The 12,910-nt window shown below is 34.8% G+C and overlaps 1 protein-coding gene across 4 annotated transcripts; it reads left to right on the forward strand.

Annotated features, from left to right (window-relative positions):
* Window positions 1-8,542: 8,542 nt before the first annotated feature.
* LOC126699807 (UPF0496 protein At3g49070) lies at window positions 8,543-12,620 on the forward strand. Of its 4 annotated transcripts, none has more exons than XM_050397783.1 (3): window positions 8,543-8,683; window positions 8,774-8,863; window positions 11,447-12,620. In XM_050397783.1, exons 2-3 carry the CDS (start codon window positions 8,856-8,858, stop codon window positions 12,444-12,446), a joined length of 1,008 nt encoding a protein of 335 aa, XP_050253740.1. In that variant the 5' UTR covers window positions 8,543-8,683; window positions 8,774-8,855; the 3' UTR covers window positions 12,447-12,620. The 4 variants fall into 4 exon arrangements, with proteins under 4 accessions (XP_050253740.1, XP_050253739.1, XP_050253741.1 ...); XM_050397782.1 differs by having other exon boundaries at window positions 8,787-8,863; window positions 11,413-12,620; XM_050397784.1 differs by having other exon boundaries at window positions 8,787-8,863.
* The last annotated feature ends 290 nt before the right edge of the window (window positions 12,621-12,910 follow it).

The following is a 12,910-nucleotide window of genomic DNA, read 5'->3' on the forward strand; positions in this document are numbered from 1 at the left end:
TGCTCGAGGCGCGCCATTAATATGCCTCCTTCATGAGGCTATCTAAACTTTATGGTTGCAAACAGCGCTGGAAGTTGAGCAAAAACCGTCTCGGTTGTAGCATTTCTTGGGAACCTGCGTAGATTAAATGCCTCCAACTTGCCCTCTATATAAGAAGCAGGATATGAGGTTACTCCTTTCACGTACAAAATCCTCTGTCCCCTTCAAATTCTCAACCCTTCAGCTGTGCTCCTAGTCTTCGTCTCTAGCGCAATCAAGCCTTAGAGTGGTATGTTCGAGGCACGAGTGAGGGTGAAGGAACCACACCCGCTCCAGAGGCACTGGGTCTCTCCAAGTCTCAAGATGGCTCGGTCAGGGCAAGGGAGACAGAGACTCAAGACTATTCTCCGTTTTCATAAGGTGGGAGTGACTCCTCCGCCTCTTTTAGTCAAAATCTGAAGTAGGCACTGGTCGCGTCAGATTTTTGGTGCGACAGCAGTGAAATTTTCCATCGTCAGCATTAGCCGCTCCATCGCGAGCGCTGCTAATATGGAGGCTCATCAACTTCCTGGGTGGCCACCTACAAACACCCCGCTCCCTGCACCTTTTCTTCAAAGGTGTTAATCCCATGTCAAGTTCTTTTGCTGCTTGAGTTATGGGCATGTAAAAGTATTGAGAAATGATTTCCTTAGACAACATCTTGGAACTGCTGCATCTCTCTTCTCTGCACCTCTTTTTCAGCTTCTTTCTCTCTCCTTTGTATCTTTTCTTTTTGTTTATGTGGTTAACCTTTAGTATAGGTTTACTTGAGCTCCTTCATTGTACGTTGTACCATTTCTTTGTCTTAATAAAAGATAATTCTGTTTCCTTTTAAATATTTTTCTTTTCTGCAGTAATTATTTCGTGAATAGATGTATTTCATGTATATTTTTCTTTAATAATTCTTAGGGCAGGAAACCTTGTAACAAAAAGCTATTAATCTAAACTTATTGAGACTATCAAATATAACAATACCAACCAATAGGGGACTAAACTTATGAGACTAACCGAGACAACAGCTGAGTGTTTTGTAATGCGCGTGAGGTAGTCATTCGAGAATGAGGAACCCAAAATAAGCCATCCGAGAGGGTTGTCGAGTAGTGGGGAACTTTGGCCGTATTTTGATAACACCTTTTTCTTTTAAGTAGTTGGTTTCCCCATAGGCTTGAGTCCGAGGACCATACAAGGCCTTGGTTCTGTCCAAAACTCATACTTTTTCTTTTAAGTAGTTGGTTTCCCCATAGGCTTAAGTCCAAGGACCATACAAGGCCTTGGTTCTGTCCAAAACTCGTACTTTTTCTTTTAAGTAGTTGGTTTCCCCATAGGCTTGAGTCCGAGGACCATACAAGGCCTTGGTTCTGTCCAAAACTCGTACTCTTTCTTTTAAGTAGTTGGTTTCCCCATAGGCTTGAGTCCGAGGACCATACAAGGCCTTGGTTCTATCCAAAACTCGTACTTTTTCTTTTAAGTAGTTGGTTTCCCCATAGGCTCGAGTCCGAGGACCATACAAGGCCTTGGTTCTGTCCAAAACTCGTACTTTTTCTTTTATATCGCTTTCTTTTATTTTCGAAGATTAGCCCCTTGTCCAAGGTGGGGGGCGTTAGCTTGATGTTGGAAACCCCTGGAGCTGCCCGCACAATTGGCACTGCGAGACGTAGCCCCTAGCGGAAATTTATGTCGGGACAACAACAGCATGTTGTTGGAAATGGAGGAGCTTTCGCAGACCCTCGTTCGATAGAGGCTTGATTCCGCCACCACCTGTGCCAACGCGCAAGCCTCCCCACAGATGGCGCCAATTGTAGGGACACGATTATTAAGGACCCAAGAATAACATTGGACTCGAATATAAAGGCCCGAACAATATAATTTGTAGAATGTGGGCTTGAAAGGCTGGACCTTGGTCACTGGACAGCGGTCTGGGTGTGGTTTTTATGGAAGTTCGTACGAGGGTGGACTTGGCGTGACTGACAAGACCGTTCCTCAGTTCATCCTATGGGGTTTTTGTCCTCGGACCCCGTCCGAGGAGTTTAGTGTTCTTCTCCTCCTCCATTTTTTAGGCTCCCCCCCTCTCCTGGTTCTTCTTCCATTTTATACTAGTAATTACTTCCCTTTCAATGTCCACGTGTAAGTTTTACATTCTGGGATGGAGACTTGTCCTATCAGCCCATACCTAAAGTGGTTGGGAGTAGACGTAAAAGTTGAATAGCATGGTGAGGAGCATGGACCTGTCAGACGCAAAACTCTTTATTACAGTATTGACAGCTTTTTCACTTGTCTTGTCCCTGCATTAAACTCGTTCTTCTTTTTTTAGGTGTCATGTGGGATGCTGAGTGTGAGATTGTCCTCGGCCACATCCTTAGGCCTTTTTAGGGGTTTCATTACGCGTCCTCGGCAATAGGTCTCCTCGGCCGGGGCCTTGGGCCCTAATATAAAGTGGGCCGGGACCACAAATTTCCCGGCCCCACATCTATTATAATAAATTTCTAAACATAAATCTCATTCAATAACCCATGTTTTCTTTCTTAAAAAAAAAAAAAAAATGTTTTAACTGAGGGATAATATTTAACAATAATCTAAAAAAAATTTACATTCTATTCAAACTAAAAGTCTATTATCAAAAATTTCTAACCTTAAATTTCACACAACCCATGTTTTTTTTTCCTCAAGATGCATGATTCAATTACTATATAATAAAAGTTGAGCTTAAAAGCCATGCTTAAGCCAAGTGGCTACTCTCACTAATTAGTAAATTAATTTTTTTTAGGATATATTTCCTCAATTAAGGGATAATAATATTTAACAACTGCTTAATATAGGTAAATTTAATCATTTAAATTTCATTCAAACTAAAAGTCTATTATAAAAAATTTTTAAACTTAAATCTCACACAACAACCCACGATTTTGATCTTTCTTTAAAAAAAAAAAAAAAAAAAAAAAAAACCATGTTTTGACTAAGTGATAAGATTTAACAATAATTTAAAACAAATTTAAATTCTATTCAAACTAGAAGTCTATTATAAAAATTTTCTAAACTTAAAAATCTCACACAACCCACGTTTTTGTTTTTGTTATTTCCCCAAGTTGCATCTTATTAAATTAATATTTTACTAGGATATTAAACTACAAAGCTCTTGATTAAGAGATAAGATTTAAAAGTAATTTAATATAGATAATGCTTTATCATCTAATTTTTATAAATTTAAATTATACTCCAACGAAAAGTCAATTATCAAAAGATGTTGTGGGACGCAATAATTTGTGGCCCTGGCCCACTTTTACATTGGGGCCCAAGGCCCGAGCCGAGGAGAGGAATTGCCGAGGACACATAATGAAAGTCCAAGTAGCTTTGATACATAGCCGAGGATGATTCTGTCCTCGGCATCCCCAAGGCATTTCTAAAAGAAATGACAAGAACGGCATAGGAACAGTTTTGGGAAGAGCCGAATACATCCGCATCGATAGATAAAGGAGTCTTGGACAGTATGGCGACAAAGGACAAAAGAAAGGCTGCCATTACTGCCATTAAATACTCTGCGTCAGACAGAGCAATGCTTTTCAACTTTTACAACCACCCTCAACCACTCTGGGTATGGGCTGATGGAACAAGTATCAGTTTTGGAAAGTTGAACCTACACGTGGACGTTGGGAGGGGAGTGAAAGCTACTATAAAAGGAAAAATAAACAGTCCAGGAAAGGGGCTGGGAAAAAAGGCCAAGAACTAGAGTCTTCCAAACCGTCTTGAGGAGAAAGACTTCCCGAGTGAACATGATTTAATTCTGTATGAACACCACGACTAATCACCGTTCAGTGACCAAAACCTAGCCTTTCAAACCCACTCTCTACAAATTATATTGTTTGGGCCCTCAACGTGCGAACCCAATACTGTTTTGGGGCCATCACGAATTGAGTCCTTACACCTACATTAAACATAACCCAAATAGGAATGATCAAATCAAACTCATTCCATATCTCATATTAAGAAATTAACACAAAGCACAAAAAGAATTTTAAAATATAAAAATAGATAAACACTTATAAAGTTTAAATTTTAAATAATTAGAACTTAAAGTAATTTTTTAATTAAAATTATTTACTTATTTTATAATTTATTATTACTATTTATTTAATAATTTATTTTTAATTTTTTGAGGTTACATATGAATCGTCATCATTGCACGGGAATATACTAGTAAATATATATATTTTTTCTAACTTAGGCATCATAGACTTCCTGCTGGGTCTCATCCTAGTGGAAGTGGTTTCTTAGATTACTTTTCTCTTTTTAACAGGTGTTAGAAGTCCAAATTGATTAATGCAAACTTTATGCATCAACAATTCATAGTGCGAAATCGTGTAAATTTGGCAATTAAAATGTCAAATTTCATGGTGACATGGAATGGGGTGGTTAGGGTGTGTGACGTGAAAAGGAGAAGATAGTTAATACAAACTATATAGCCTCTGACCAAGCACGCGAGGTTCTTTTATTTTTTGGGTAAATATTACTTTAGAGCATTTATTATAATTTAGGATTACTATATTTTTCAATCACAAAAAAACTTAGGGGTGTGATAAAAAAATTATTTCATCACATATAATACTCATCACATTCCTAGATTTTTTTTTTTTTTTTTTTTTTGATACTTAGGGAAAAGAACAATAGCAACATGGGTTGTTTAAGTATAATTACTTTGAAGAAGTGGGTTAGTGGAAGAATGTTCCTATTTTGTAGGCAATATTTTAGTGAAGTTAGACATATTTTTACTAGACTATCTTTTAGTTTTGTTTCTACTTAAACCTAGGGATGTAGGGATATTTTGGAATGAAAAAAAAAAAAATCTGGTCTAAACAGAGGAAGTCCCTTAAATAGTAGTATAGATTAATGTTGAATTCGGCAGTTGAATGATTGAATCCAAAAGTCCAATGGCTAAATTCAGTTTATTAGAGCATTATTATTGGTGGTGTTAAAAAGTCATATTACTATTTTTAGCACCACTAACTATAATACTAGAGCTGCATCGGTGGAGCTAAAACCAAATATTTTGGTTTCTCAGCTATAGTGTACAGCTACTTTTAACTATGCATTATAACTCAAATGTTAATAATAATAATAATAATATGGGATAGTCTTCATATTCAGCCTACAAACTCAAGATTTAAAAAAATAAAAAAATAAAAAGGAAAAAAGAAAAGAAAGAAAGAAAGGAGAAGAAGAAGCTTTTGACCAAAAGAATTTTATCTCTTACAAGTAAATCCAAGACACCTTCTCTTATTAAAGGTGAGTAAAACTATAGACAATAATCTTCACAGCAGTTGAAAATTGTTATGACTCTAAGGCTGTGTTTGGTTTATATAAAATATTTTCCGGAAAATAAGTATTTTTCGGAAATGCTATTTACGGGAAAGGAAAATATTTTCAAATGTTTGGTTGCATTCTGAAAAAATGTTTTGGAAAATATTTTCTAGTGTTTGGTTGTGTTGCTGAAAATAATATAGAAAACACATTTTCTTCTTCTTCCTCACATTTTCTCAGCTCCCAAACAAATATATAATCTCATTTCTCAATAGATAAACACAGAAACAAAACCCAACCAAAAAAAATTCATCAAATCCGATCAAATTCATCAAAACCCAACCATTTCTCAATTGCGATCTCAGTGCAATCGGTGCCGTCTCGGTGCAATCCTGGGGTGCGATCTCGGCGAAGTTGAATGCGTGATCTGGGCTCTTGGTTCGCCGACGAAGTTGAAGGGTGCAATCTGGGTGCGAGATCGCGCGGCGCGGTGCTGCGATCGCGATTGGCGCGGTGTTGCGATCGCGCGTGAAGGCGAGATTGCGATCGGCGTGGTGTTACGACGATTAGACCCGGTTCAAAAGGGAGAGGGAGATCGAGAAAGAGAGAGATCGGCGGCGCGGCGCAGTGCTACGATCGCGATCAGCATGAAGGCGAGATCGTGATCGGCATGGTGCTGCGACGATCAGACCCGATTCACTCTCCCTACTCTCTCTTCTTTCTCTCTCTCTCTGCAGTTCCGCTGCAACTGTGAGTCGTTCTTTCTCTCTCTCTTTCTCCCTTTGCACGTCTCAGTTCCGGAAGTGATTTGAAGGTAAAATAAAAACGGAAATGCTTTTCCGGAATTAAAGGGCTTATTTTACGGTCAACGGAAATTATTTTCCGTTTGACCAAATTTTCCGGACCAACCAAACAGCCTATTTTACGGAAAAGCATTTCCGGAAGTGATTTTCACCCAAAACAAACACAGCCTAAGTTATTAATTAAACGAATATAAGAGCCACTATGCTATAATATTTTAAATTGATGAATCAAAATTCCTTTACGTGACTAATTAGTAATTACCAATAAAATGACACCTATCTAATTTCAATCTTTACCAAATTATCCAACTCAAAAAGTCCTCTATGTTTCTAATCTAAGAGTTATAAGTGACTATGACTAAAAACGTATAGTTTTGAACTAACTATAAATTTAGTAGTTCTAATTATAATATTAACTTACTAATTGTGTCTCTTCTCAAAAAAAAAAAAAAAAAAACTTACTGATTGTGTCTATTTGCAATTGGCCGTAACGTGGGCGTGTGGCATTTTCATTTGTGTCTATTTGCAATTGTTTTATCCTTTTTTTTTTTTTTTTTTTGAGAAAAAAGCCAAATCGGCAATTTAAATTAATCCTTGTAAATTAGAATTGTAACAACGATAAAGATATAAAGAAACAGACTCCATCCAAACTTAAAAACTAGAACAAAATCTCACTCTCTTGACTAGAACACAAGTCAAAGCGTTGCTTTGCCTAAGGGTATGCAATTTCCATACTAAAGAGCGGTTGTAGAGATCTCAGAATCACCTTCAAGGATAGAGCTGGAAATACCAATCTCAGAATCACCTTCTTTGTTTTATGTCTTTGATATAAAGACTGTAAACTAAAAAATAAAACAATCTTTATTTATTATTTAGCAACCCACATTAAGTCACCGACTCACCAGACACTAATATCCACTCAAATGCTCAACTTTTCTACTATTAAAATACAAACCCCAAACTTTATTGATTATAAAGAAAGAGAACTTTGAATGGGTTTGACTTTTATCAAATGCATATGAACATTGGATGAGATACAGACATAGACACAACATGCGTCTATAATTAGTCACGCGTCAATCTCATGTCTCGTGTGAAATGCTAAAAAATGAGTTAGTGGAAATTTTTTGCATTCACACCAGTGAATGCAAAATACAAAAAATGCCCAACTTTGTATATTTAACCCCAAAATTCCTTAAAATTCTTCCACATCAGCTTGTCTAAAGTTGTGTAAATTTGCACAATTGTTACAGTAACCGTGCAAATATACATAATTATTGTAACTGTGCATATCATTATTTTATTTTATTTTATTTTTCTCTCACCTCTCTTCTTTCTCCATCTGACTTCTCTCTCTCCCTCTCCCTCTCCCTTATTGACCCAAAAATCAACAAAAAATTAAACTAAAATCAACCTTTTTTTTTCTTTTTTCTTTTTAAATGTAAACCAAATTCAAAGGAAAATCGCAATACAATCTTTGCCTCAACCTAGAAAACCCGTTTCACCTCAACTCAAATTCATCTCGACCCATTTCACCTCAACCCAAAAAACCCATATTCAAGTCATGGGTGAGATCAAGCGTAAAAGCTTTCAACCCAAAAAACCAGTGATTCTATCTTGTTGCCAATCAAATTGAAAGACAGAAACGTTGGGGTCTTGGCTGGGTCAGATCGAGAAAAAAGGTAAAGATTAGTGGTGGATTGAGGGTGGTACAAATTGAGAGAGAGGAAGGATGAGGATGGTGATGAAAAAGAGCAGAGAGGAGCGAGATTTTTTGAGATGAGGGAGCTAATAGATGAGAGGATGAAGAGAGGAGAGACCATTGAGATGAGGGAAGGAGCGAATAGAGAGAATGGAGAAAACAAGTGGAGAAATTAAAGGTAAAAAAAATTAAAAATGATTATTTAATTAAAATAGAGTGTAAAATAGATAATCTAATGTGGTTGTTTTGTAAAAGTAACTGTGCAAAATAGAAAAAAGTAAGTTCTTAGTGTAAAATAGACCAAAAAAAAAAAAATTTAGACAAACTTATGTGGATGCTCTGAGTTTTATTGTTGTATTTTGGATGATATAATTTTTGGTTCAAGGGGGCCAGAATTATGTTAGAAAGGGATCAGAGTTTAATTTCTTGAATATAGATTCTAAATAAAAATCAATGTATATAGTATTTACTTTTATTAAGTTAGTATCTTGATTTCATCTTCTTTGATTATGTTAGTGTATAATTTCTTCTTCTTTCGTATTAGAGCTTGTCATTGAAGACTGAAGTTGCAACTTGGCCCACTCCCAAAGCTTTCTTCACCCACTTAACTTGGAGCCGAATACAGAACAAGTGTCTAAGGCAATGATTGAATAAAATAAAAATTCTACATTTTTCTTCTTCAAGTATCAGTAATAGATAAGACATAACGTGCACTACCAGAAGCAAATCCATTTTCCTTACAAGCAAAAACAACATAATTTTTTTTTTGGGCTATAAGGACCACTTTTTCCCTTTAATTTCTTACTCAACTGTTAGAAGAATTGAAGCCCTGTGTCTTTTTGAGCCTCTCAGAAATCGAGACGTACAGGTTGGTATTTTCAGCTTATACATGCTAGATGCTACTCTTTATGTTTTGGTCCCTCTTCCTTATATATAATATCCAATAACTTCTTTTTAGATTTTCTTTGTAGTTTTCAAATTTGCATTTGACTAGCCAGGATGAGGAAAAGAATTAGCTCTCGTGTCAGAAAATTTCTTTCATGCACTGGTAAGCATTGTTTACTTTCATTGAAGACCATCAACTTGCCTTGCTTTTGGACAACTTACCAATAAAGTAGAAGAAGATAATGAGTTTAATTTATATAATATCAAAAAGATGAAAGTAGCATTTATTGTTATTATGTTTATTTTAAGCTATAATAATGTAAATTCAGTCTACTTTAGTTCATTTTGTCTAATTCGGACCATTCAGTCTCATTTGGTTCATTTTGAATTAATTAGGCTTTAAATTAATTCTTTTTTTTCTGTTAACTTTTTTTCAGTTTTTAGCTCAAAAATTCATTTTTCCTTAATTTTTGGATTAAAAAGTATGCAATTTTATTCTATTTGAGCTAAACTCTTTAGTTTTGGATTAGAAAGTACAGACAAAATAGGTATTAGAAATTAGAGATATGGGTGCTAAAAAACCAATAAAAAAATGATAAATATTCAAAACCTTAAAATTCAAGTTTCAATAATATAGGTATTATACTTATATTTGAAAAGAAAAAAAAAAGCTACAATTCTAAACTTATATGATAATTTAAACTTATTATAGCATGTAACATGTGTTCCATGGATGAGAGTGTACATTTTTTAAAAATATTCTTAAATATGATCAAATTAGTCAACTGATTATGGTATATTTAAAAAAATTCATTTTAATAACACCTTCTCCATTTATATAAAACAATATTATAATTTTGTAATTTAAATATTTTTATTAAATTACATTTTACACATGCGGGCGCACACACACGCATATATATATATATATATATAAATATATATTTGTATATATGTATTGTTGTTGAATGCAAAATACATTATATGTTCTATTACATAAAACTTATAAAAATAGAGAATACTTTTAGATGACACATGCACTATTTAATCTACATATTTTATATTAATTTTTTATAAAATAATTATATTACATTTTTTCTTTGCGACTAATTAAATTATAAGAGTATGAAAATGGAATATGATAATCTCTCTCCAGAATTATTTAAAGCAATTCGTTGTATTAACTTATAATATAATCTTCAAACATGTGACTTGCTGTCCGAACTTTCTTGTTTTTATGCTAGCAGGGGTGTTTCGGGTGGGTATATTGAAACCAAAAATGGGATACAATTTTTTACATGAATTTTGATTGGACAAGTGATCTCATGCACCTAAAATCATACCCAAAATAAGAAAAAAGAAAACCACTATATATATATATATATATTTGGAATACCAATTTAAATATACCTAATGTTGTTAATTGTTTATTTTCTTGTGCTGGACACATGTAATTTCTTGTGGTCATTGTATCAATAGCTAAAATCGGGTCAAGAATTGAACAAAATTTGTGGGGGGCTAAAACTCATAAAAGAGTTTGAATGCCTGATCTTGGCTCAAATAGGAAAGAAGAAAATATTTGCCTTTTTGCCTAGTCAAATGGACTTGAACTTGGGCCTAGAATGAGGTGCTTTTGTCTTTTTAGATTACTTCTCAAGGTACAATTAATCACGAGGTGGGCCGTAGTCCGCCACCCAATTCTTTAGGGCATGAGAATTGAAATCTAAATAAGTTTATAATTTATACGGACATCTGCACTGATATCAAAATACATATTGAAAAAAAAAAAAAAAAATCAAGGAAGTGATAATAAAGATAAAAGATAAACTCATGAAATGAGAAAGGCCCAAATTGGAACAAAATGGGACAAACCTAAATTGGAGTAATGGCTAAGTATTTTTACTAAAAATTTTATAGACTAATTTGTAATTAATCACAAAAAAATAATTTAGATATTTATTTATTCATTATTATGTTGGTTTTAATGCTTTTTATAGCAAAATTTGAATTAACTATAATATTGATATATGTGGTTGGAGTCTATCTGCTCCTTGTTCACCGATCACTGAGTTTGCTTCTTGTAATTACTAAAGGTTTCATATCTTATTTATTTCAATTTAGTAATAAAACAATTTATATGTGGTTGGAGCCTGTCAGCTCCTTGTTTAACAGTTTCCATGTTGTGAGTTTGCTTCTTGCAATTTCTATAGGATTCATACTTTATCTATTTCAATTTAGTAATTTTATCTTAATTTGTATAATGATGACAGTAATTATTTCATTATTTACCGATAAAATTTAACCATTTGGATACCAAATGCCCGAAATAAGAATTTCCTTGTATGTTCAAACATTAAGGGTCCATTTGGTTGAGAAATTTAAGTAATATTGTTTATATTTTTTTTTGAAATACGTGTGGATGAAAAAATATGTAAAAATACGTGTAATGTTGTTTAAAAATTGAAAATATATATTTAAAATGCTCTACCAAACGGGGCCTAAGGGGGTGTTTGGTTTGTGTTTTTAAACAACCATTTTCATTTTTTAAACAACATTTCACGCATTTCAACGCACTTTTTCACCCACACGTATTTCCACAAATGTTTTTAAACAACAATTTTCAGTTTTTAAACACATGTACCAAACGTGCCCTAAATCATCAAGATTTCAAGTGCTATTTTGTTAATATCTTTATTTTGGTATGTAACGTAGCTTCCAGAACTAACTCAATTGACACACCAACCAGCGTGGACGTTCGTGAGGAATACGCAAATGCCTTCCGTACTGAATCATACTTAGACTTTTGGACACGTGTCCTCACATTACCCAATGGAGATTCTAGCACATGTACCCCAGTGGAGTCTACTACAGCAACCCGACTCTCATCCTATCGGCTCTTTGTTGAGTATCTCTTGGAACCAGACCAACCCACGATTACCCGTATTCTAGCTTTGGCCCAAAATCGACCCGTAATCCAATCCCTCCTATCTGATTATTTTACCCAAACTGCTAATGCTTCTCTCCTATGTGGCCTATTATTGAAAAATATTGAACATGCACGTGGCGTATTTCGGTATCTTAAAACCACCATTCAATCCCTCGAAAAAACCCAATTGTCACCAATAGCATTGACCCGCTTAACCGAGTTATCCAATTTCGTCAACCCGTTTGCCTCGACTGCTTCATCAACCACTCGGGTTCGGACCATTCAAGCCAGTTGCTCCGAATTGTTAAAACAACTTGAGTCAAGACGTGGCAAGGCTCGAGCCAAGCTTCGACTTGCGAATAGATTAAGACGTGGCTCGGCCATTTGTCTCGTGGCATTAACGGTTTCGCTAACTGTAATAGTTGCAGCTAATGCTATGGCTCTGCTCGTGGCTGCACCGGGTCTTATAGCGGCTTCGTTTGAGCTGGCTTCAACCAGAAGGCTAGCAAGATCAGCAGCTCAGCTCGATGCAGCTGCCAAGGGGAGTTATATATTGAATAAGGATTTGGAAACAATAAGCCGGCTAGTGGCTAGGCTGAATGATGAGCTGGAACACATGCGTACAATGGTTAAGTTTTGGCTTGAGCGAAGAGAGGACAGAGTTCAAGCTAGCGGTGAAGTGGCTCACCAGCTTAAGAAGAATGATTGCAGCTTTAGCTTGCAGCTGGATGAGCTAGAGGAACATTTGTATTTGTGTTTCATGACCATAAACAGGGCTAGAAATCTTGTAGTAAAAGAGATTAACCCACCATGGCTCTAAATATATTATCTTAGTTGCAACTGTAAATAATTTATTATTACTATTATTATTATTTATCTCAGCATGAGAACCAATTAACTCAAGAACTAATCATGTTTAGGGATTAACTTTGGCTGTTATAAATAGGCACTTGCCATTAATCACATGAAGAAAAACTGGTTTTGTATTTGATTAGCATTATCTAGAAAAATTTCCTTTCTTCCTCTTTTTCTTGTATAACTAATTCATCACCAATCATTTGGGAAACATATATTTTGGGTTTAACATGTTGATGAGTTTAGCAAATTACTTTTCAGTTATAAACTGTCTCAAATTATTAAAATATAAAGCTTGATTATTACTTATTCTTTCGAGATATTCTTTAGATACTTAAAAAAAAAAATCAACGAAGCAGCCAAAGCTTCAATCTTTATTGATTTTAAATTTCATACAAGCTTCTTTTGCATTTTTCAAATAAAAGGGTT

This window comes from Quercus robur, chromosome 9 (genome assembly GCF_932294415.1).
Source record: "Quercus robur chromosome 9, dhQueRobu3.1, whole genome shotgun sequence".
In the NCBI taxonomy this organism is placed as follows: Eukaryota; Viridiplantae; Streptophyta; class Magnoliopsida; order Fagales; family Fagaceae; genus Quercus; species Quercus robur.